We start from the raw sequence: 26639 nt of genomic DNA, 5'->3' as shown, positions 1-26639 counted from the left end.
TTTTTGTGAGTGCTGCTGGGTTGCGTTTCGGACTCATATAAATGTATTTTATTTATTTTATAGGTGAACATGTTTTAATGTTTTTTAAATATTTCTCTATTTATTGCAGCTTTTTTGTTGCTTGGTACAGTTTAATATGTTAAATTGAAAGCTTTGTGAAACCTATTTAATAAACATACTTTTTCAGTTTGAGATGAATTTAACTCGTGTGTTCTTCTGTTTGTGTCCACAGATGGAATCGGCACCTCTGTTAACATCCTAAAGACGGACAGACAGAACAGTGTATTTCATCCAGTAGCAGGTAGGACTCTTAAACTCTGAAGAAACTTTCCTGAATACCTAATAAGTAGTTGTGTTGTGGGTTTGGTAATATTTGACTTCGTCGTGTTAAAGTTCGGCCACAGCTGTCAGCACTGAGTGGAAAAATGTTGCCAGTCTACAGACGACTGCCTCAGGACTACATCTTGTCCTCTTTACAGCATTTTTTTTACAGCATACACATGCATTACACGGCCGGGGTGACAGCAGTTTTTCCAGTGCAGGAATGATCTAAGCTGTTTGAATCTCAGAGAAGTGCAGTAAAGTGCAAAACAGGTGTTGGCCTAGTTCTAAATACGTATTTGAGGTGCTGTGTTGTTGTTTTATGTGTGTTTGCTTGCGTATGACCATGCGGGAGTTTATTTAAATCCTTGATTGACCGCATGATTTTTCAATAAATGGTTGAATTTGTAAACTTTGTAAAACGGAACTCAAAAAAGAGGCTCATTGCAGTTAAAGTAACACCCTGTCATTGCTTCTCATATAACAGCGGTCCAAAACTCAACACTTACTTTCTACATGACGGGGAAAAGTCATTTCATTGAAGAAGCAGCCAGTGATTGAACATTTGTGCTTAAAAACGAGAGAACCAGTAATCAGGTGTAAAAGGAAAACGGCGCCTGAGTGACTCATTTTTTGACTTGTTGTTGGAGCTGTAGTTGTGACTACTTTGCGCACTCTGCTCCACTTTGGAAATATCAGACTTTCCAACTCAATATGAGACTTTAACGGGCATCTTTGTGTATGAAAAATGAATCATGACATCAGCAGTGATGCGTCTTTATGCCACCCTTCTTCCCATCGCGGTGTATTCTTAACAAACTTCCCGTGGAGGCTTCGTCACCGCTGACTCACATGAGAAACACTCCAGTTTCTTTTCTTTTTTTCCTTTTACCTGAGATCAAAACCGATTTTTGATCCGCTGCCCCGCCCATCAGAAACAAGTGACCCAGCGGCTTCTTTGTGTCCATGACTGTTCGGTTTAGATTAGCATTTCAGCACTGTGAAGCATGGCCGTGTGATCACACTGTGTAGGATTACAATGCATGAGTCTGTGAATGGAAGCTGGTTCTGTCTGTGCCAGGCTCCGCTGACTGTATGCTCACCAGTGTGTGTGGTGTGCGTGTGCTTGTGTGTGTGTGCGTGCGTGCGCGTGTGTGTGTGTGTGTGTGCGTGTGCTTGTGTGTGTGTGCGTGTGTGTGTGTGTGTGTGTGTGTGTGTGTGTGAAAAACCCAGTGAGGTCATGGCTGCTGCTTGTAGGGTCAGGTTACATTTATGTGTTGTCCACGCAGGGCAATTGACACTGTCTCTCTCTCTGCTCTTTGTCTTCATCCCTAATCTTCCGCTCTGTGTTTGTCTTACGCAGTTTCACACACATCTCACCGTTTGTTAATGTCAGGCATGCTGTCCTGATGCCTCGACTCTCTGAAGTCTCAGACTGGGTTAGCAGTCAAAGGTGGCATCAGTGTGAACCAGATGTGAAACAGCCTTTTAAAAGCAGTCAGGAGCTCTTTAATAGACGTGCAGGCCAGCTTGGATTACTTCCCACTAATTCTCTGTTTCTCTTCAACTTGCAAACAAATAAAACAAAGATACTTGAAGTCGCGACGTTTAACATACTGTAATATAAGATACGATTTTATGTCAGTCCGCCTCATTCAGGGTTTGAATTGATTGACTTCATATGAGACGTCTGTTCCCTAAACATGAGACGCTCTGTAAAACAGAAACGGACCATTTGCAAAAGATCGGTCTCGCAATCTTCACTTTCATCAACTCAAAAAACAAAAAAACTGCTTGAATGTAGTTTTTAAAATGTGTCCGCACACCCTAAAGATAGACGTGTAGATGTTTCTTTTTTTTCTCTCTTTTGGATAATATTGAGCGACTTGTTTTGGTGTAAGACTCTCTCATTGCAAAAGTTTTCCTCTCATGTTTTTGATGAAAACAAGTCAGTTTGTTGAACAGGTAACGTCACCTGCCCTACAACAAACCTGGGGTAAAATCTGATACAGATATATCGGCCCGATATCTTTCTTATATGTTCGATCTGTACAGATAGATTTCTCAGACAGACTGCTGACGATGGAGAACTGTGTGTAATACAATGCAACTCTAATGAAACGCTGTTTGACTGGTGAATAAATCTCATAATAATCGACTGATAGTCACTGATATGCTAATATCGGGCAATATTATCGGCTGGTCAATTAATCGGTCAGGCTCTCATACAAACAGGCAGCATGGTTGATTGCTTTGTTGACTGGTGTTTATATAGTCACATGTAAACAAAAAAAAAAAAAACTAAACAGTGATTCAGTCATATAAAGGGTTTTAATACCAGACTGTTTATCAAGTTGAATGTATTTAGACCCTTTGATTAGAATAAAAAGATGGAAATCTATTGTGTAACATTAGAACTCAAAGCTATTTATATTTAGCCTTTTGTTTTGTAGTCTTAGCACAGCCGTGATTAGAGCGAGTGAATGAGCTTCAGTTAAGCCTGAACTCTGGTTTAATGTTTCCTTTTTCTCCCACTAATCTTTCTCACTCGTGTGTTTGTCTGAGTAACCTGACCTCACTTTAACTTTTAATCAACGGGTCTCGAGTGCGTCGAGAGCAGAGCTAATATGTCACCGGACAACATACAGGGGACGGGAGCACTGCTGCAGCCTGTTCCAAAAAAAACAGCATCAAGTCTGTCAGAACTGATTGACGCGTCTTTGCTGATCAGCCACCATATTAAACTCTGCAGATGTATGATGGTTGTTGTGAACTCGGGGGGGCCCCTTAAAGCTGCGGTGCAGACACGGTAGTCGTGGTATTAACGGCGGTAATGGTAGACGGCGATGTACCAGGCAGTTATTTTTGACCTGCTGAACAAATGGCTTTATTGTCCTGCCTCTAGGTGCGTGAAATCACTTGATATGTCGGGGTAGTGTTACATAATACCCTCCAAGGGGCCCCGTGTGTGTGTGTGTGTGTGTGTGTGCAGTTTGTTTGACTCTTTACGTCTTGTTATTTGAGGGTCGGTGCTGTGTTTTTCTTTTCCCCTCCGTCACACAGACTCGAAGTGTTTGCGGTGTTGCCTGAGGTAAAGTTGTCGTTTTTTATTTGCGTGTCAAATCAATTCTTGTTGCATTAACCTTTGAGCTAAAGGCTCCCTGCTGCGGTCAGCTGGCCACTCGCTCTGTTATTGGCCCTCAGTCCCAGTCTGTACTCTCTCTCTTTTACACACACACACACACACACACACACACACACACACACACACACACACACACACACACACACACACACACACACTCTTAATCCTGCTGATATTTACGAACGTTGATGGATTTATATTCTTGAGGGTTTATTCCTGTGGCTCAGTAAATATCCTTTCTCACCGACCTGCTGCTGCAAGCAGACGACTCACACCTAGGAGAGTCTTTTTTACCTCTTCTGCTATTTAAGGGCGGCTGTGGCTCAGTGGTAGAGTCAGTCGTCTGCGAACTGGACGGTCAGGGGTTCGATCCCTACTGAAGCTCCTGCAGCCACGGGTCTGATGTGACTCTGAACCTTAACTTCCCCCTGCTGCTTTGGCCTTGGTGTATGAATGTGTTTGAATGGGATAAGTTACTTCTGATGGGCAGCCTCTACAGTCAGCGTGTGAATGTGTCGGTGTGATCTGCGGTGTAAAAGAGCTAAAAGAGTGAGAAGACTAAAAACGAACTATACAAACTCAGTTCTTTAACTTGCGTTAAAATTTTCATGCTCATGTCGATACGTTCTGAAGCTGCAGAAAATCTCTGCTTTTAAAAACAGTGAAAGCCAGGCTTAAAGGAGCCTCGTTGATTTTCTGAATCCAGCAGGGTCGTCCAGTGATCGTCGACTCTGATGAAAAAACATCACCGCATGGACTCAACACTTGCAGCCTTGTGAAAGTGAATTATGAAACCAACAACACAGAATGCATCTCAAGAAGCCTCCTGTTCATTGTCTTTTTACTTCAGTGGATGGTGAAGCTACCGCATGGGACCCCCCCCCCCCCCCCCCACCACCACCGTGTGAACAATCTTTAAGGCTTTCTTTAAGTTCATACTCAACAAAGTCAATGACTTTAAAATGCGTCCTCATCCAGTAAAAATCAAAATCTCTCGTGCCTTGATGAAAGATTACGATAAACGTAGCTTCAGTTCAGGTGGCTCCTCGTCCTGCACATATTGATGATGTGACGGTTTGATATCTGATAACAGGCCACCTCCAGCTCAATAGGTCAGTCCAGCCCTGAATCCCTGGTCACATGTTTTGTGGAGCAGACTCGTCGTTGTATTTCGATCCGGCTGACCTAAAGCTCAGAGTAATGAGGGCTCACATTCACTCCACATCACAGGGGGGACCGACACTGACCTCGGATCAGATAGCCTGTTGTTAGAGCAGATGTAAGAAGATCTGCTCCCATCTGGGTGGACTCCTGACTTTACATGACCGTGTGTGTGTGTGTGTGTGTGTGTGTGTGTGTGTGTGTGTGTGTGTGTGTGTGTGTGTGTGTGTGTGTGTGTGTGTGTGTGTGTGTGTGTGTGTGTGTGTGTGTGTGTGTGTGTGTGTGTGTGTGTGTGTGTGTGTGTGTGTGTGTGTGTGTGTGTGTGTGTGTGTGTGTGTGTGTGTGTGTGTGTGTGTGTGTGTGAATGCTCCAGTGATGTTTACAGATTCAGACTAATTTGAACAACCTCAGGGAAGTGTAGGAGCAGAGAGACACAATGCATGTTTATTTAATGTGGGGTCTGTGTCTGTCTGTGGGCGTCTGGGAGTTTAGTGTGTGTGTGTGTGTGTGTTAACGGGTTCTTGACAGATGCCCTTTTAAGAGGCGCACTCAGACTCAGAGTTTTAAGACAACTTCAGGATGTTGTGCAGTAAGTGTGTAAAGATCAGAAGGAGAGAATAAACTAGAAACAAAATGGCTCTCTCTCTTTTCCTTATCAGCGTTTCAAGTGTGCATTCAATCTTCAGTACAGTTTTGAAGTTGCCTGTAGAATATTTGAATCCTGTTTTTTCTCAGTAAAATCTTTCCAAGACGTGTTGAAGGTTTCTGCTATTAAAGAAAATGAGAACCATGTTAACATGTTGAATGAAAACCAACCAATCAGAAGAATGCATGCTTTCCTTTTTGGTGTCTGAGACGCTTTATAAACCTGGATTATTGGCCTTCTGTGTTGATCTGATTTTGCTCTTTAGATGTTTCTTTTTTTTGTCTCGTTCTTAGACGAATAAATTTAAAGTTGATATTAAAAAAATGCTTTGGTGCTAGAAATGTTTAATTTGGGGAAGACTCGCTCAAACTGGTGATTTTGTGTAGAACAGCAGTCAAACCAGCACATACACTTCCCTGAGTAGAAAGATATAAGTGGCACATTTCTCTTGATAAAATGGCATATTTAAAAACTAACGGCCAATATTTTGTGTTCATCTTCTTGTGATGATTTTTGCTTTAAACTGGACGGATTCATTATCTCACCAACCTGAAGCTGAAGGGACATGAATGTTTGCTCAGTGTCCTTCCCCTCTGCAAGGTTATTAATGATTGTTGCTAAAAACAAAGAACTCTTTCTAAAACTTTAAATCGTCGTTTGATTTCTGTTTGGTAAAGACGCATGTTTCTCGGTTTCAGTTTGTTTGACTAACGTTAACTTAATGTCTGGATTTTTATCTGTGTGTGTGTGTGTGTGTGCGTGTTATTGTGTGTTTGTGTGCTTTCCCTCCTGACCAGTGCAGAGCATGTGCAGGAATTTTAATGTCTTCTTCCTTTGTTGTCCGTGCAGACAGTCGAGTGTGACCGTGCATATTCATGAAGCCGCCTGCCTGGAACACGTTAACTTTTAGCACGAGGAGAAGAGCAGAGCTGAAATGAATAAGAAGAGCGTTCAGGCTCAAAATATCACAAACATCTTTCTGATGTCACAAATACGCCTCAATACAACCATCATTCGCAAAGTTCTCCTCTGTTCGGCACCGCGGCAGTCAACCAGCACTTATGGTGACTATAAATAATCTCCATGTGAACGCATCATGTGATCCAGCATTGCTGTATTAAATCTGTTTAACCTTCTGAACCCTGCGTTAGTCTGACTCTCACTTCTCGTCTGTGAGTATCTGTTCATTCTTCATTGAGTGTAACCTTTACTTTATTATCAGTAAATATACCATAACATGATAAATGTGTTGAAGCAGTACAGAAAATGTTTTTAATCACATTTTGCAAAATGCATTTTGATGGAAACATTTCTGATTCTCGACACACCAAAGTGTTAGATGTTTTTTAAACTCTGTTCAGCTGTTAAGTCTTTGATGTTTCTACCTTTTTTTTTAAAAGCAGAGTGTTGAAGCGTTTGCATAGGAAAAACTATTTGAAAAACTGTATGATCTGTAATGATCTTTGTGTTTCAGCTGAATGTGATATCATCCTTTTTAATGTTTTAATTACTTAAAATCTAAACGTCAAGAGCTTCAGTTCGGATTCGAACCCGGGCCGCCCCTTTGGAGGACTACAGCCTCGGCACGTGTACTAACCACGAGGATACCTGCGCCTCTTTTTAGATGCATCGAATCCAGATTTTTCAGACCCAGATCTCTCGTTGGTCATGTGTCGTGTCACAAGTTTATAAAGTGCATGAAACACATTTAAAGTATGTCATCTACTTCGCCACTTCACAATGTGATGACCTGAGACATTGTATTACAATAACAGAAGTTAAGGGGTTAAACAACCACATGCTCTTTAAAAAACACATCCAATAATTCTCTGCTGGGTTTACATGACTCGTTTTTCCTTTCTTATGTCTTTTATTAAGCAGGTAAACAAGCAAACTGTGTGTGTGTGTGTGTGTGTGTGTGTGTGTGTGTGTGTGTGTGTGTGTGTGTGTGTGTGTGTGTGTGTGTGTGTGTGTGTGTGTGTGTGTGTGTGTGTGTGTGTGTGTGTGTGTGTGTGTGTGTGTGTGTGTGTGTGTGTGTGTGTGTGTGTGTGTGTGTGTGTGTGTGTGTGTGTGTGTCTAATTTTGTGACGTGTGATCAAACAGGCTCGTACCTGCAGGGTAGACCAAAGCGTCGCCAAGATAAGCAGATATGGTCTCTGGGATTTTATCAGCAGGAAAGCTTTAGCTGCAGATTTTTCAGCGAGCAATCTCTCCGACACCACCACAGGTTATCAGCGTTATCAGTCACAGAGTCACCACTGTTTTTCAGGACTCACTGTTTGCAAAGCTGAATCACTGTGATGTCTGAGTGTCATCAGAGGAGCCAGTGAGCATTTGAGAGAGGAGATAAAATGATGGCCACTCTGACAGTCTGATCTGGACTGTGTGTGAGTGAGAGAGGGGCTGCATCTCTCTGTGTGACTGTGTTTGATAAGTGTTGTAAAAGATAAAGGAGGGAGATCCCTTTGAGTGAGCTGCTGTGTTGAGGGGCTTTATCAGTGTTGGAAATGTGCAGAATGTGTTTGATGTGAAGGAGAGCAGAGAGTGTGTTTATGTGAGAGGGAGAGTGATGAGAGACACACGGGCCTGGACTGACGGGGAGACATGTGCTAGCTTACATTCAGCAGGTGGACGATCTGCCTCATGTTATGAAATACTTGCAGTCGGGCACCAGAAGTTGTTTTATAGTTGTAAAAAAATATATATATTTTCCATTTAAAAAGTGTTGTGACTTTGCTGCGACATGGCGTTTTCTACTGGGTGCAAAGTTGTTTTCTTACTCCACCCTTGTACCCGTTTAGCCTCTGTGTTGACCAACGCTTTCACTGCTGAAGTGTCAACAAGCAAACCTGACCTCCAGTGTCTGGGCTTCAGTTTATAACGCGTCATGACCTCTGATCCCAATGTGGAGGATGCACCATTAAACAACACGCATGCAGATGAGCAGCTGATGGTGAGTAAGACAGAGAGGAAATGTGATGCAATATGACGCTTTTTGCATGCAAAGAAAAACACATTTTTCTCGTCTCAGGGCAAAATGAGGGCTGGATTCACGACCATTCAACACTACTACCATGTTTCTAATGATACACAGCTTCATGTAAATGTGTGAAGTATCCCTTTAAGAGCCAAGTTCTTGAAAGATCCCTGACATGACCCTCTCATGCAGCATGGAGGGACACTTCCTCCTCGCTTCAATTATGATGCATAGTACAGTTGACAGGATGCAAATCAAAGTTTAGGTTCTTGTTAATCAAACAGTGCTCACTTCCTTCTCTTTCTGTGTCGAGCATACTCATCTTCTAAAGTAGAAATCTATTAAAATATCCTGTTTCTCTACTTCTAAGAATCAGAGGGCAGTTCATGAACTCGATGGTTTGAAGTTCTGAGTATTAAATCTGTTGTTGTGCTCAGTCGAGTGACACAGGCCACCGCGTTAAAGACAGGAAGCAGAGATGAGAATGTCAATAAGCCGCGAGTGGGAAAGATGTGCTTTTGTTCTCCGTGCAGCAGCAGGAGGAGGATTTACTGCCATCAGTCAAAGCAGACAGCACACCTGGTGTCTCATCTGACACACAGGCATGCACAGTTATCTGTCTGTGTGTGTGTGTAGCTGTGTTTGTGTAGGTGTGTGTTCAATGAATGAATTGTTTGACAGTGTTTAGCTTCAGGTGTGTTGCAAAACCAAGTCTGAGTGAGGGATGACAGAGACGCATGGAATGTTTATGTAATGTTTTCTGCATTATGTAAACAGTGTGTGTGTGTGTGTGTGTGTGTGTGTTGTCTCGAATAAAACTCAGAGTGAGTGGAACAAAAGACGACGGATGAAGAAGCTGCAGTAATACTGATGCCTCATTGTTTCCTGTGATTGTGTGTTTGCATTGAACAAAGCCCTGTTGGACTCTATGATGACTGTTCAGTGAGTCTACCTGTTAAAAGAAGAGGCATGTTAGTGTCATCTATAGGTCCATTTAGTCTAAGTGAGTGCAGCTTCTTATGAAGCAGACATTTCTCTGATGTCAGCGTCCTCTCTTTCTCCTCAAATATCACAAAACAAGTCATGCAAAAACCGCCTGAGTGTGTGCTCGTTTCCACCAATATAATGTCTTTCTATATTTGCTCTTTCTGCAGAAGTCATTGCAATATAAGAAACATAAATGTGTCTTTTGTTTAAGAATAGCGATGGGAAAAGATAAACTGCTGACACAGCATGCCCTGCAGTGAGACTGTTGTGCATAAGAACATCACAGTTGGTCCAATGATGCATCATTCACCAACCTGAGGGGTCTGTGTCCCTCCGTCTTAGTGTGTCATTGTTTAAAACTTTTAGCTTCGCTTCATGTGGAGCAGCTGGCTTTAAATCTCGTTTCACGTGGATGCGTCACAATGCCACGAGGTCAGATACAAGGTGTATGATGGAAAGATGGCGGCTTTGTTCACTGGCTGAATCTTCTGTTGACCAGGACGCTTTGCAGAACAAGGTACCTGTTCATCAGCATACTTTCATCAGCATAACACTTCTGGTTCCACAAAATGTTCTACCAGTGCAGATGATGAACAGATAAGTTTATGTAACGGTTAGAGAAGGTCGTCTTAAGTAAGAGAACGCTCACATGAGCCCGAGATATGTGGATGATTTAAGTGTCCTCACTTAACCTTCTGTGGATTTGATCACCTCCGAAATGCACACACACACACACACACACACACACACACACACACACACACACACACACTTACTTGCACTCCTGAACTTGTCGACAGCCACACACACAACCATTTACACTCGCCACACTCAAGTATGCACTAACAGAGCAACACCATAAATATAGAAAATAGTTTGGCGACAGTTGTAGGCAGGCAGTTCCATGGACGCACGAACCCCGCACACATGCATGCACGCTCACACACACACGCATCCACGCTCACACACACACATGCTCACACACGTACACACACAAGCTTGGGTCTTGCCAGCTGCTCGGGGAGGACGAGAGGTTTTGAATGGGAGTGACAGCTGTGGATTCCTCAGGATGCAGCAGGGAGTCAAACTGTTAGAAAAGAGGAGAGGAGTTCTTCGTTATAAGAGAAGGAACGACACAGAGACCTTTGTTTTCATTTAATAAAGCAGTTTGAAGTTTATAAAATCTGAATAAGAGAGGAGAACTGAAGAAGACAGGAACACGTCCTGTTTACTGACGCCGTTGATTTCTTTTGTCATATTTGATCTCAGTCATGTTTTGATTTAATAAGTGACAAAGTTTCGAGCCGATCTCCAACACAGCAGCATAAACTCAGTAAAAACAAACACACGCTGAGCAGGCAGATTGTTAAAGGGTGAATTATATAACCTGTTACTTTTCAGTATATTAAATGTAAACATCTGTATTATAAAACATAAGATGGGTGGTATCCTCACATGATATTAAATCAGGCCTAATGTATTTATGTCGTCGTCACGCTGTCAACATAATATTTAAAGGAACATTTGTACATTTTGAATACTTGACTGTCGGGGATGAATATCTTTTGAATTAAGGAGAAAAACAAATTGAATTGTATAAGCTCGTTCTGATGAGTCAGGAATCTGAAGTTTCTGGTTTGTTTCAACGTGCACAGTTCAGCGGATTCTCCAGAAGTAAGGATGGTCTCCTGCGTGAGTAAGACGGCGAGAGCGTGAAGAGCGTGTCGATCCTAACTGTCAGGACAAGACGACTCGTAAAGATCAAGTGTTGCACAAGGCTGACTTTGCAAACTTGTGTTCAAACGTTAAGTGCTTATATGCTCCTTGCACACGCTTCGAAATGAACAATGTCTCGTCTTTTCTTTCCGGGGAAAATGCTCGGCTGGAAGAGTTTTACATTGCCAGAAAGACGCGTCATGATTTTGAGGATGAGACCTGCACGACTTCAGAGAAATGTGTAATCACAATTTTTCAACATGGTGACATGGAATAAACAAAAATAAATGCTCTAACTCGGAGTCTCTGTTTCTGACTGCCGTCTTTCAAATTTAACTGCACTTGTGCGTTAATAGCACACATGCTTAATGCAACATAAATCCAAACAAATGTTTTTTTCTTCAATAAATTGGCATCAACTCGAGAGGAGCCGATGGTTTTAGCTTCAAAATAGTGTCGAAGAGAAAATAGTTTCTGTATTTCCCTCTGATGTTTCTTACTTAATTCTCTGTGCTCTGTTGCATTATGGGACATTCTTTGGGAGTCTTCAAAGCTAAAATTACAACGAGTCACTTGAGTTTTCTGCAGTGCATGAAGTTGATTGGAGTTGATCAAAGTTCTCGCTGACTTCAGTTAAACATGAATGAGCCCGTTCAGATGCACAATACATGAAAGACAATTTAACTGGATTGTCAATAAGTAGTCTGTGATGGTTGTGTTTGTGAGCAGTTGTGTGTTTGGTCCACGAGTGTGTTGCCTGCAGGGTCACTGTTAGTCATTAATCTGATTGGTGAATGGATGTCAAAGCCCTCGGCTGTGCTTTAACGCCGCACGAGTAAACGAGAGAGCGGAGGGAGACGCAAACACTGATTTGGGAGAGTTTGTGGGACAGAGTAGATGGGTGTTCGCTCAGAGAGCCTCGCTTGTTTTTAAATGTACCGTCTGAGCCTGTTCTCCACAGGGGAGCCCTTCACCGTCCCCGGGGCTCAAGGGCACTGTGGCAGCAGCGTCACAGCAGCAGGAGGGGGAGCAGAGGGGAGGAAATGGAAGTCTAAACTGAGCTCTGAAACAGGAAGCCACCCTGCTTCTCTCATTGTTGTGTTTTTATAGACTCGACTTCCTGCCGGCCCTGCTGCCCCCGTTACCATGGTTACAATCCTTGTTGTTTATGGGGTGGATCGTTAAAGATGGCCATCACATGACGGTCAAAACATTTGAGCATGTTTTGCACTTCATGATGTGAGCGCAGGTTTTCAGTTTCTGACTCCTCGTGACTCTTTTTGAGTTTCAGAAGCTTTTTAAAACTCCTGCAGGTACACCTAGTGGCTCTCAGGCCAGGTGCTTCTACTGTGTGAATGAAATGATGAAATCAACAGTTTGGTGTTGGACAGTGTCAACAAACAGAGAGAGAGAGAGAGAGCAGAAGAAGAAAGAGAAGGAGTTAAAGGGAAAAAAAGAGGATGTGGCCGACTGTAAAAGATGACTGGAGGGGAGTGGAGCTCTCCGTCTAATTATAGATCCTGCTGTGAGCTGGCTGAGGCAGAAGTGCTACTGAGGGTTTTCAACATCGCCGGATATTTACAACACAAGCACGGGTATGTGTCTCTGACTTTGTTCATTTATTGTTGTCTTCACGTCTGCAGTTTGTCGTTTCTGTTCACATTTCTACCTGAAGACAATACGGTGAAAAACCGGCCCCAGCAAACTCCTTGGATCTTTCTGTACACTGGGAGCCTGCTGTGGTGTGTGTGTGTGTGTGTGTGTGTGTGTGTTTGAAACTCTGGTGACCGGGTCTTATCAGTGCAACGTGGATTTTAGAGAAAGAAGGACAGAGAGCTTTTCTTTCCTGTTAATCCTCCAGTGTCTCTCGTTCTCTGACACTTTTTATCAACTGCTCATGATACTACAAATGTTCTAACAGCATCAACATTGTGTGTGTGTGTGTGTGTGTGTGTGTGTGTGTGTGTGTGTGTGTGTGTGTGTGTGTGTGTGTGTGTGTGTGTGTGTGTGTGTGTGTGTGTGTGTGTGTGTGTGTGTGTGTGTGTGTGTGTGTGTGTGTGTGTGTGTGTGTGTGTGTGTGTGTGTGTGTGTGTGTGTGTGTGTGTGTGTGTGTGTGTGTGTGTGTGTGTGTGTGTGTGTGTGTGTGTCTGCTGACCTTACAGAGAGTGGTCTTGGATGTTTATGGAAACTCAGTCAGGACTTGGGAAACTAGAGCCATGTTGCATTATACATCAACTATCCTCTGTTACTGTCACACACACACACACACACACACACACACTCACACTCTTGTAGTCCAGTGTGTCTATCATGCATGCACACACACTACACACAACTTTAAAATGTCAGTGAGATCTTTCATGGAGGTCTCATGTTGGGGCCGGGATGTAACTGTGACTAAACGTGATGTCGGCCATCTTTTTTTTTTTTAAAGTTCAGATTTTATTTTAGGCGGTTGAGAGGAAGGTTAAAAATGCACTTTCAGCACAAAGTTCAGAGTTTGCTTTAGTAAATCAGGAACTGAGGAATAGTAAGATGTAACAACAAGTTTTCTATTAGTTTTTGACTCTTCTTGTGTTGTGTGAGGAGAGGAATATTTAGTACCCAAACAATACAAATGTATGTTGGTTTAAATATGTGCTTGGTCCTTGTGTTCAGATTGTCAGACCTGCTGTACATAATAATTAGGAATGAAGAGTAAAATGAATTCAGAGGTGTCACGGTTCACATCGGTACTCTAAGAAATAACATAACTCAATAATATGCTGAGCGTCAGCAGCTGCAGAGTTACAAATTGAGGACGCACCACCGTCTTTGAAATCGGAGGTGTGGAAGCATTTTGTCTTCCCACAAAACAAAATAACTGTAAGCTTTTCAGATATGCTGCTCAGCAAACAATCATCTGAAACCTCTGTATCAGTTCTCATGCTGCCAGATGAGAATTTATTGTCATGTCGAGAAACAAGTGTCCAAAGTAAAAATCAGCTCACAGTTTTATGCCCATGTTTGTACTTTGTTTTGTTTGGGAAATGATCCGGCATCGAGCCAGACTTGAATCTGCAGCACCGACGCGATGATTGTTTGCTTTCAATGAAAAGAGAACTGTTCAGTTCTTTGGCAACGAGTTGAACAGACACGCTGTAAACTGGGATCAGCAATTCTTTGCATAAACATGCATAGAAACCACACACACACACACACACACACAAGTTTGTGCAATCATTTTGGCGTTGACATGACCAGGAAACAAATCGCACTTGCACTTTTTTTATTGCAGGGTTGTAATAAATAAAAAAAGATAGATAAGACAATGAGAAGTTTCAGATTGTTGTTGCGGCTTGTGTCATGTGAAGAACCCTTGCAGCACACACACACACACACACACACACACACACACACACACACACACACACACACACACACACACACACACACACACACTGATATCATGGTAACACATGCATATCACTTCAGGCTCCAGGAGACGGTGATGAAGGGAGAGAGAGACTGGGTCAAGAGGAGACGGTTGACTTTTGTCAGGTTGTCCTGTCGCTCCGTGTGCTCTGATGTTTCACTCCATAAACTCTTTGCTTTTCTCTCTTGTCTCTTTCTTTCTCCTCCTCCTCACACTGCCTGAATTTGCATCAAAGTCTTTTTTAGTTGTTGCGGCCTCACACACACCCTGAGGTAATGACATCTTTATCTCCTGAAAGTCGCTGTGGCCTCTGAAAGCTGTAGTGTGATTTAGACACACTCACACTTAACACAGCACAGTCAAAACAGAAGAAGGCGTTGCAGCTATATTTGGATGTGTGACAAGACAAAGTGGTGGCGTCTGCTCGCTCGGTTGTTGACTTAGTACAGCCTGAGTGTGACTCGTGGCCCTACGCCGGCTTTCAGCTCTCCTTCACTGTGCACAGACTGCAACTCGCCTTTCTTGTTTTTGAACTTATTTCTTTCCATCATTTCCTCTTTTTTTCTTTGTCCATGCCATGAGAGGAGTGTGATGTGGCTGAAGGAGAGAGAGAGAGAGAGAGAGAGAGAGAGAGAGAGAGAGAGAGAGAGCGACCTTGTGTGTCTTTGCCTTACCTGTAAAACCAGTCATGACTACACAGAGCCTGGGTACAGGCTGAAAGAACAGAGAGGGGAGGAATCAGGAGGTAGGGATTAGCTGAATGCCAGGCCGTGGGACCGACTCATTAGTTTCAATTCAGATACTTTTTATTTGGCAAGAACAAAGCATGTTGTTGCCAAAGCAGTTTACACAACACTCACTCTGTGATTAGCATACTGCAGGTGAAACGTTTAGCTGTCATTGTGCTGCACTCAGGTTATCATTGCTGTACAAAGTGTCATTTTAGTAACTTGTCCCGTCCTCTAACATGTGTGAGTTTGGCCTTCACCCAGACATGATTTAACGTGCACATGCTCAATCTACATGGAAATCTACACCAGCTCGTGCCCAACGGTCTCTGCAGACACACGGGCTGTATCGTAGCGCGTCGTTGGAGATTTCCATAACGACGTGCTGACTGTGTCCTCGCACACACCCACACACACCCACACACACCCACACACACACACACAAGATGAAGTTTCACATAGCATTGTTTCAAATGTCACGGTTACTGCCATGTCATTAAATCCAACTTCAACATCTTTTTATAGACTTCACACTTGATTACACCTGATGAAAACAAGGATTGCATTGTTAACTCAAGAGTTCAAAATGTCCCCCCCCCCCCCCCATCAGAAACTCCTGTACTGTGTTAACATACAGAGCCAATAGATGATGGTAAATACATCCTCTTACAATCTTTTAAAACGAAGAATCATGTCGCCTGCCGCAGTGTGCATAACACCACGTACCTGCCTCTCTTCATGATTATCCATTTGTCATGGCTTAATCATTCGGCTGACTCATCTAAAAACAGTGGAAGCTCTTAAAGGAGAAGCCGTTGCAAAAGTTAAAACGGATTGCAAAATAATAACTGCCAACAATCTTTAAATAGTGTCAGACTCAGGTTTAATATGATGCAGTCTCCACAGTTACCCGTCTTCACTTTGTGTTCGACTCTCCTGATAGTTGCAGACGTGCTTCAATGCAAACCAGCTGTCACCAGGAACTTCTACGTGTGTCTACGTGTGTACATGTTTTTTTTTTGTGTTTTTCTAGCACAGCTCTGTTTGCACCGATACACTGAATTACAACCACAGGGGCACAATCTGTCGTCGTTTTTTATACGGCTCATCATCATTTCACATTTCTGTTTAGATAACTCTCGTGTTTTATCGACAGACGCCGGAGAAAGGGTTGGATGTTCTGAGATCCAAAAACTAAACCACCACACAGGCTCTGTCTGTACTTGAAGTCGGGTTTTCTGACTTTCAGGTATTTTATTCTGAAAGGCATCAGCTGCACGCTCACTGGGCAGCAGGGAGGCTCCGTGGTCAAAAGGACCCTTTTTATTTAATGCATCAGGCTCACATGACGCAGAGCAGTTTGTAGAAGCACCAAAGCTGGTATGCACTCACTTGTGTGCATTCAGTTTTGAAACAGTTTGAAACTTAACTAAGAAACACCCAAAACAAAAAAGCCAAATACTGTCGACACAGCCAGCAGCATGATGAGGCGTAAAGCCTGCAGGGCACCGAGACAAGCTGTGTGCTCTCATGATGATACCATGAAGAAAACAAAAAGTGTGCTTGTAAGCTAGCTCCCACATGAAGTGCTGAGAGCTTCGGGCGCAGTTTAAACTCGGTGACATTATCAGCTGACTAAACTTCGATAGAGTCAGGCCTGCAGGGCTAAAGCAATGCTGATGGACAGCATGGACGTTTACTTTGTGATTTCATATACACCTGAATGATGTGTTAACGAAGAAATTATGTGTTGAATGGTCGGTGTAATTTACTCCATGAGACCTATGACAGCAGGACGATTTAACTAAAAAATGTTCCGTATGACGATTTCATTGAAAATGTTTTCTATTTTCGTCACCAAATGTAAAATCAGTGAGTGATTGACTAAATGAAATGAGTAATATCTGAGCATGAAGGACATTCTCGTCAGGAGACTAAATGAGAAGATTAACACTGCATAATGCTGATCTTTATAAAGAGAGGTCAACTCTGATGTTTGATAAGACGAGGTGTGAGCTTCAGAAATGAGACGCTGTCTTATGTTGTGAGACTAAACCGACCATATCAAACTAACGATGCAGCCCACTCTGCCTGTCTGTCTTTGTCTCGCTCTTGCAGAGTGATAACGGTGACGGAGAGGCGGTTCAGCTGTCGGGGACGCTGTAATTAAAACATTCAACATCCTTCAATTTGATTTCTTTTTCTGTCTCTGGTTTTATTCTAACCTCTTTTTTTTCCGAGAACTTCCATTCATATTTTTTTCACAAAACAAACTGGAAACTGAAGGTGACATCACAGTCTTGCTCTTAAAGTGTTTGTGTGTGTGTGTGTGTGTGCGGTTTTTCCTTGTAGAAACAAAAAGCCCTGTGTACGTAAATGTTGGACCAGTGTGTTTTTTTCTATTTATAACCCTCGGGAGGGAGAGGTGTGTGTGTGTGTGTGTGTGTGTGTGTGTGTGTGTGTGTGTGTGTGTGTGTGTGTGTGTGTGTGTGTGTGTGTGTGTGTGTGTGTGTGTGTGTGTGTGTGTGTGTGTGTGTGTGTGTGTGTGTGTGTGTGTGTGTGTGTGTGTGTGTGTGTGTGTGTGTGTGTGTGTAAGGATTTTTGTCATTTCAGCGACGGTCGACATCCAGGCTGCCTCTCTGCATGTGTATCTCCTAATATGGAGACTGACACTCTGCAGACAAACACACACTGCTATGTCACATTAACCAAAACAAAAATGCAAACAGGACCACATTTACTCGGGCTCTCTATGGGTGTGTTTGTGTTTGCACATATTCACATCCGCTGCTAGAAACTACGTGAGTGAAATGTCTATGTTCTACACTTGTTCCCTTTTCGCATTTTTTTTTCTCAGTTCTATGGTTGGCATCAGACCGAGCCTCTCTCTGAGTGACATTTACTTCACACACTGCAGCCTGGCACACGGCAGCACGGAGATGATGTCAGCCCGAGTTACTCGCTCTGTGTGCATTTTAAAGTTGTGGTTTTTCAGAGTAAAAGGCAGGTTTGTGCAATCTGTGTTTGCTTCAGCCTGTTGTGCTTGTGCAGCTGTGTGTGAGTGTGCAGCAGGTGACTGTGAATGTATCCGTGCAGGTTTATGTGTGTGTGTGTGTGTGTGTGTTGTTTATAAAAAGGACTCTGGTCTGCAGGTGAGACCATGCATTGAAGCGGGGTGTGTATGCGTGTGTGCAGTTATGGGAGTTTGTGTAAGTATGGGTGTGTGTGTGTGTGTGTGTCATAGTCAGAAACCACCCTCAGTCTTTTCCCAAGCTGTTCCCTTCCTGGATCCTGTTTTTAGCCCCTGATGAGCCAATCTTTCCCATTGACTCAATCATGCAATGCAAATAACGCCAACAGCATGCAAAGAGCATGGAAATTCACGTGTGTGTGTTTGTGTGTAAAGAAGAGACAAATACACTCCCACGGGCGGACAGAAAAACAGACGCAGCGAAAGACAAATACGCAGTGTTTACTTGAACTTGTATTATGTGTGCCTGGTTTGTTTACAAAAACAGACCTGTACATTTAGTGATCATTTCCACTGGAGCCGCTCAGAGTTGAAGTGACGGCTGTTTGAGTCGGCACGTAACAACCTTTTAAAACGTCCATTTTCCATCCTCAGTCGGGATTCCAAACTGTGAGCCAGACGAGTGTTTCACCTGCTTTTTACATCTCGTAAACCTTTTAATAGGCAAATCCTGTGGTCCAAACAAGTGGCAATTTGGAAGGTCCCATGTTGTGAAAGTTTGACACAATTTAAGGTGAAAAAGGTTCGATGATGATGATGATGATGAAGGACGTCACTGTTTTATCGTCTCACACAGCTTTGGAAGTTTAGAACAGAAACATGTTTCTCTCTTAAAGATCCTGTGGTGATTCATGTTGAAACTTTTGACGTTGAATCTTTGAAATGAAACGAAACTCTTGGCTTGGCTTCTTAAGCTTCACCTTAACGTAACTCTCTGAGTTTGTCACCGGAGCTATGCTAACGTGACGTGCTGTTTTTATCTTTGATGGGAATAAAAGCAAACCTCTCAGCACACTTGTTTAGTGGATTGCAAAATAACAGAAACGTTCTGAGGAACATGCAAACTCAATCAATCAGGTTATTCCAGTGTTTATATTTCAGTAGGAGGGCTGGACAGTTCATCCATCATGTTTTAGTCTTTGCACCATCAGGAAGATGATCCAGAGCAGATGTTGACTGTGCCACATGCTGCTGGGTTACTCTCCTTTAGTGCAGGGGGGCATTTTTATATTTTGACCACAAGAGTTTATCGCCATGTCAACAGCAACGTTTATGTATTTCATTACTTTGTTTAAATCAGGGGTGCCCAATCCTGGTCCTTCAAATGATCAGGATCGATATCAGGCTTCTGCAGAGCTTGATGATGAGACAATCATTTGAATCAGGTGTGTTGGAAGAGGGAGACATATAAAACATGCAGGATAGTGGCCCTCGAGGACCAGGATTGGGCACCTCTGGTTTAAATGTATTATAATTTGACTGTATTTGTTGTTTTCACTCATTGTCATGTGTGAATGTCAGTGTTAATCCATAAATGCAGATGTTTTCAAATTAATGCATCATTATGTTAAATAATCGTGATTCACATTCCTGTTGTCTCAGAGCAGTCTCAGCCAATCAGCTTTCAGCATCATTATGATATTTAACAGTAATGATCCTCACTGTTAGTTGTATTCTTTGACTCGGTTACAGAAAAAGTCGCCAGCCAAGAAAATCCAAATCAAACGTTTGTTCACCTTAATTGACTCTTAAGCTACAAATGAGAGTGATCGTTATAAATAATGGTTTACACGCTGAGCTGTCTTGTCTCATGTAAATGTAGCTCTGTTGCAATAGCTGCAATCTGAACTTGCATCCCAGACTGCACACTACACTACAGGCAAACAAACTCTGGATGTTCAGCCCACTTTTTATCCTATCAGCTCTCCCGGCATGTTTGAGATCGTTGCCAACATTTGGCAGCTGCAAAGTTTCAGTCCAATGAAAACGTTGCTTTCTCACGCTGATTTTATTTGGCTTCTTCGTGCTGCGTCCACATCTTTATTTTAATCAGCTGTCTCGCGTTTGAAGAATGACACTTCTCTCCTCTCCTCCTTGTCTTTCTCTTTTCCCCAGATTCCCCCGTGGCGCTGCCGTTGTTGAACACAGCCTTGTTTCCCATGGACCTCAGGGTGGGAGAGCGGGGGATGCGCCCTTGTTCGGACACGGCGCTCCTCACCCCGCTGCACCCACCTTTACTCCTCACTCCGTTCTCCCCTCCGCCCCGCTCCTCCTTCTCACAGCAACAGCTGCACCAGCACATCCGGGTACATTAAGCCGTTATCACCCAGCATCGATTTATTCAACGCATTGAATGCATTTAGTTCCATGTTCCTTTTTAAATATGTTGCCATAACATGCGTGTGTTTGTGTTAGTTCAACATGGAGCAGAGGAGGCGGGAGCAGGAGCACCACGAGAAACAGGAGCTGCAGCAACTAAAGCACAAAGAAAAGAGTCAACAGAGTGAGTCCATTCTCAAAGATGAAACATCATCACACCTTTCAGATCACGTGTGATTTCATTTTTATCAATGTTCAAAAATAATTAGAGCGCTATCAGCGGCCAGAGAGGAAAGTCCCTATATTGGAAAGTGTGACTCCACCTTCAAAGCTGTTCCCTTTTACTAAATATATACCTGACAAGTGGAGCTACAACACAGAGGTTAAATATAGCCTTGGGTCTGTGCAAATAAAGTCGCTGGGTCAATATTGACTCGATCACTCGGAGCACCTCCTGTCACCTCTCGGTGCACACATTTGCACTCACATGCAGACAAACACAGACCCACAGCTGTGCCAGTGAACCCACTCCCATATAGACCTGTGACCTCAAGCTGCATCATACAAAGAGCATGAAACGAAGCACTGCTCAGGTAAATCCTGGAGCTCAACCGTGACGTTTTTCCAGTTACTTTCTCCTCATTGCTCATTGCTTCCTGGTTGCCTCTGTCAATAAAGAAGCTGTTTGCAAGTCTTCCTGTGTTTTTTTGTTTTTGTTTGTTTTGTTTTTTTAAGTCTCTGCTTGTGTTACTGATTGACAGGTGCAGTCGCAAGTTCTCTGGTGAAACAGAAACTCCAGGAGGTGATTCTTAAGAAGCAGAAACAGGCGCTCGAAAGAACGAACTCCAACACTCTGACTGCAACTCCTGTCGCGTACAGGTGACGCAAAACGCATCAGCACAAACACTTAGCATGCATCAATGCACACAACATGTGTTTTATGGTTTTTAAACTTGTTCATCTCAGATTAATAATAAACTTCTGCCAGGTGTTATGTGGAGACATAAGTTAAAGGTTTCATCTGTGTGTGTTAATTTGTTGCACAGGTTACTTTATTTGTACCTGTAGATTTGTGTTTGCACAGGGTTGCACACGAACTACAAAAACAGATGTAACATGAAACATCATGTCCATTAGAGAGAAGGAAAACGATCAAACACTGACGTGAATATGATTGTAAGTAACATGGAAACCTGTCTGTGTGTGGTGCAGGAAGCTGGGCCCAGACCCGAGTTTATCCTCCCAGCCTCTGGTCACTTCTCCCACACATCCACCTTCTTCGGAGAGTTCAGAGGGGACGCCGCTACGCAGAGCAGGTAACACATCTGACCGCCACGCTCACTTTCTGACTGTGACCAGGGGGCGGAGACTGTTTATGTCATTATTAACCCAATGACGTTTTTGTTTTCATATACAAATGTCAAATCAGTCTTCTTCTTTTTTTTTTTTTTTTTGATAAATGTGACTGTCTCCGTTACCCGGAAGTTGGTTGATGTGGTTTTACAGTCTGAGTTACAGGAAGTCGTTTGCACACAAACAGAACATTGACCTCTATTTCTCATATTGCTCTCTTTTTTTAGCGTCTGAGCCAAATCTAAAGGTGAAACACAAGCTGAAGAAACACCTGAACACCAGAAAGAGCCCGCTGACCCGCAAAGAGAGCGCCCCAGCTTCTGTCAAACACAGAGTACCTGACACACTGGGTAACTGCGCACACACACACACACGCACACACACAGACACACAGACACACACACACACACACAGAGAAATGGTCATGCAGAGTTTTTGTGACATATTTAGGTTTTTATTCTTTTCTCATAGGATGCATGTATTTAAACGATATTATATTGGTTTGGATTAAATGTAGTTTTATTGAAATGTGATCAACATGCGTTATCAAAGATCTAAACGCTCCTTGTCTCTCGTCAGACTCGTCCCCCAGCAGCAGCAGTACTCCAGTCTCTGGCTGCAGCTCTCCGAACGACAGTCTGCCCAACGAGAACGGACTGCTGCCATCTGCAGGCGGCCTCTCGCATGAGGTAGCAACTACACACACACACACACACACACACACACTCACTCACACACACAAATGTAATCGAGACAAACATCATCTGAAGATAACGATCTCACTGCAAGCTGAAAGCTGAAAATAAATAACATGAATCAGCGCGACAGAATAGAAATGAGAGGTTCCTTTTTCAAACGGTTTGGGAAAGTGGAGATGTTGAGAAATCAGGATGAAATTGGATAAAAGAGAATATGTCAAGCTAAAGTAAATATCCACTCTTTGTTGTTCAGTCAGCTTCAGTAGTCTTTGAGAGGTGTAATAAAACATTTGCATTTTCAACAAGTGAACTCACAGTTTGTAAAAATAAATAAAAAGCGTGCTCGTTTCATGTTCATGAGCGGCGCAGAGACGCTGAGTAATGACATGATTTAAGCAACGACACAGGAGCAGTGTTTGTCAGCCGTCGATATATAATTCATTTAATCGCCTGAAGTCGACCTCTGTCACACCTGCTGTAGACGTCTGACTCACGACACCCGCAGCGACAGCACAGCTCGGAGAGAAATAACTGCTCAGGTTTAATTAAACCACACAGCTTTGGATTTACATTTGGCAAACTTTGACATTTGGTCCCTTCGGCAGAGAGAGTCAAGACAAAGACAAACTGTGTGGAGTGAAAGTGAGCTTTGAGGCGTTTGTGCTGGATAGTATTTTTCAAATATGAATGAAATGTTGTCATTGAAAAGTCATTATCGTTTCATTTTCAGGCCCAGAAGCTGCTGCTCCGAGACGGCACTCTAGCAAACTTCACCATCCAGAGTCCCTCGACCCTGCCCACCATCACGCTGGGACTGCCAGCCAACGCCAGGGTAAACACTCCGACACACGTCTGTCACGGCAGCTGATGTCTGTTCACAAGAACAAGCCTGACCAATCATTTAACTCAGACTACGCTTGCTGATTTTTCTCAACAAAGATGTTTCTGCTGTGAGAGTTTTACACACTTAATGACGGACAAAATGTCTGCAGAAGGTGTTCAATGACTGAAGCTGCACCGTGTAAAAGTTTGCAGACAGCTTTCTTTGCTAAAGTAAATCCCATGACTGAAGTGAACGAATAACAGAATGCATTCGAGCAGCTTCACGGTCCTTTTGTCAGGAGAAAATTCAATAAATAAAGGACGGTTGTGGGGAAAAAAGGGGGAGGAATCAGGTGCTTTTCAAGGACAGCCAAAAGTCTAATAGCTAATACAAAAGGAAGGACGCTTGTTTTCCATCAGGACAGATCCTTCCTTTTCTATTAGCTAAAGGAGGGTTTGTGCTTTGAAGCACTGATTCACTATGCCCTCTGTCTGTTTGTGTTAGCTAACTCAAAGTGTCTTAACTGGCTTAATACCCGTGTGTGCAGGCTGAAGGAGACCTGTCTTCTCTGAAGCTCGGTCGGATGCCGGTGGTTACAGCCGGGGGCTCACCGGTCTACCTCCCTCTGAGCAGAAAGGATCAGACGGGCCAGCTGAACCCTCACCTGCCTGTCATCATCCTGGAGCCCTCTGGACTGATGCACTCTCAACTGCTCTCTGGTGAGGCCGAATACTCGCACTAAAAAACCACTCAAGACGGTCACATGCATGAACACAGTGAGGAGAACTCTGACATCCTCCTGACTGAAGCACTAGTACTGAATAACAAAGTATAATGGCCAACAATCGACAATTTAATGTGCATTCATGTAGATTACAGGATGCAGAAGGATCCAATTTTGCCACATTGAGTCAAAAATGAAAGAGCACCACCCAGTGGTGACATTTAGAATAATCTTGTTAAATTATTTCTGCATTGTTGAACTTAAATAACAACAACCAATGTCTCTGTGTTGTACAATTTATGATGTAATTTTCTTGTATATTTCTATATTTTTACATGTTTAATGTAACCAGTTAAACAGGAAAAAGAGACCAATATTACTGTTTGAAAACTATATATTGAAAGTTGTGCTTGAGAAATGTCATTGACCAACTTTCCCTTCCTTTGTCCCTGGAAAAAGTTCCAGGCTTAGACCCCGTCCAACTCCAGTTAGCCCCCCAGTTAGACCACCTGACTCCCGGAGGCGCTCAGCACCACAAACCTCTGAGCAGAACACGCTCGGAGCCCCTCCCTCAGAGCCCGGGGGCCCTTCACACACATCTCCTCCAGCAGCAGCACAACACACAACTGCTGGAGAGGCTCAAACAGCAGACCCACCTGGGCAAGGTACACACTCCTCTTTTGTTATAGAGCAAAAATAAGTCTGAGCTGTAGATTTAAATTGTCCCAGAGGAGGACTTGTTCCCCCTCTTACTGAAAATGTTTATTTGGTCCACAGTCGGCTGGAGGGAAATGTCGGCTCACTATGAATAGTGGATATGGATGGTGTGAAGTATACTTTACACCATCCATTCCTCTCTTTTTTAAAATCCCTTCAGCACATTGGACGAGCTTTAGTTGCAGTAAACGTTCCTTTAAGTCCATTTTTTATTTTTACAACCTATATGACTGTTTGCATTTGCAGCTGATGTCCAAGTCCAGCGAGAAGCCCAGACTGCACCAGATCCCCTCAGAGGACATGGACTCAGAAGACGGTGGGACATCGCCAACAGAGCCAACCTATCAGAGCAGAGCGAGGGCGGAGTCCCTGAGGGAGGCGGGGCCAACAGCATCCAAGAGCCACGAGGAGCAAATGAACCTGCAGCACGCACTCATCCTCAACCAGGTAGACGCATACACAACGTGATCTTCCTCAAACCGTCCTGTAGATGGCAGTATAACTCTTTCACTTCCATGATCCCAGTTCATGTTGAAATGCTTTGTGGATGAACAAGGTGTTATTTCAGTGCATGATGACATGGTGCACGCACCGTCAGGTGAGCTGTTACTAATCTGACAGAGCGCACAGCTAGCAGTTCTTTATTGGAAGGTGTAAAGGGAAGATACAAGCTAAACATAGCGTGCTTAATAAGGAACATCAGAGTCAGAAAGGACTCCGATTCAGAGGTGTATGTTTGATACTGACTGTCAGATGTTTCTGGACGCTAAAGGAGAATAAGCTGAGGAAGTTCTGTTACTTTGAGCATTTAGTGTGCATAGAATTAAAATCACTTCTGGGGCGTTGAGCTGCAAACCATGAGGATAGAAATCAAAGTGATGCCATGTGCACATCATCAGATCTTTGCCGTCTGTTGTATCTCTGACATAAACTTGAGTCATATTCATCTAAGTATCCTAAACACCTTCCCTCTCTCTGTAGTCGTTGCTATGGGAGCAGCAGAAGCAGCTGCAGCAGCTGCATCGACAGATGGAGACCCTGGCAGTACCAATGCTCCGCAGCGGTGTTGGAAGTGGATTGAGTGTCCATCGTCCCCTTTCCCGTACGCAGTCATCCCCGGCCTCCACCTCTCTCACTTTGCCTGAGAAACCTCTGAGCCTGAGCACGCAGGACGCCGGCAGCAAACCGCGCTTCACCACCGGTGAGTTCCCCAAATGGACTCTTTAAACACAGAGTCGGGTTTTACTGGAGCTCACAGAAGTTTGTTGCCTTGACTATCTCGCTCCTGATTATGTGGTCATGCTTTAATACTTTTTGTATCGTTTCTCATCGTCATCATCAGAGGGATTTTGTGAGAACTAATCGAGCATCATGCAATGATTGGATGAGGAAAAAGTCACAGTCACAAGCGAAGCACTTTTTTTTTTTTTTTTTTTAAAGGATTATTTTTGGCCTTTTTGCCTTTATTGATAGGACAGATAGAGTCGGAAAGGGGGGAGAGAGTGGGGAGAGACATGCGGGAAGGTGGCCACAGGCCGGACGCGAACCCGGGCCGGACGCGAACCCAGGCCGCCCGCGCGAGGAGCAAGGCCTCGCAACATGGTACGCGCGCAGTCGCTGCCGCTGAGCTATCGGCGCCCCCACAAGCGAAGCACTTTTAACTGTTGTGGGGCACTTCATCAGTGGTTAATGTGGTAAAGGATTTTATCTGAAGCTAACATGTCCTGTGTGTGTACGATACAGAGACCTGTACGGGCATTGCCTACATGTCCCAGGATGCATTGCTTGGGAGCAGCTCCTTTGATTCTGTTAAACTTCCTCCTAAAGCAGCTCTCTCCCTTTAAATCCGGCTCACATGTTTTTGGATGCATATGATTA

The 26639-nt window shown here is 43.5% G+C and overlaps 1 protein-coding gene across 1 annotated transcript in view; it reads left to right on the top strand.

The window, feature by feature from the left end:
* Nucleotides 1–26639, top strand: part of hdac7a (histone deacetylase 7a) — a 64190-nt gene that overhangs the window by 23394 nt on the left and 14157 nt on the right. The window contains exons 2-13 of the mRNA XM_079358914.1: nt 233–301; nt 20243–20433; nt 20543–20630; nt 21208–21325; nt 21659–21762; nt 22027–22149; nt 22379–22488; nt 23228–23329; nt 23868–24039; nt 24504–24709; nt 25008–25208; nt 25743–25962. Of these exons, the coding sequence (XP_079215040.1) occupies nt 233–301; nt 20243–20433; nt 20543–20630; nt 21208–21325; nt 21659–21762; nt 22027–22149; nt 22379–22488; nt 23228–23329; nt 23868–24039; nt 24504–24709; nt 25008–25208; nt 25743–25962 (1704 nt within the window). The remainder of the gene's footprint in view (nt 1–232; nt 302–20242; nt 20434–20542; nt 20631–21207; nt 21326–21658; nt 21763–22026; nt 22150–22378; nt 22489–23227; nt 23330–23867; nt 24040–24503; nt 24710–25007; nt 25209–25742; nt 25963–26639) is intronic.

The sequence above is a fragment of the Symphodus melops genome (genome assembly GCF_947650265.1).
Source record: "Symphodus melops genome assembly, chromosome: 13".
Taxonomy (NCBI): domain Eukaryota; kingdom Metazoa; phylum Chordata; class Actinopteri; order Labriformes; family Labridae; genus Symphodus; species Symphodus melops.
This window is presented reverse-complemented; position numbering and strand designations above follow the sequence as displayed.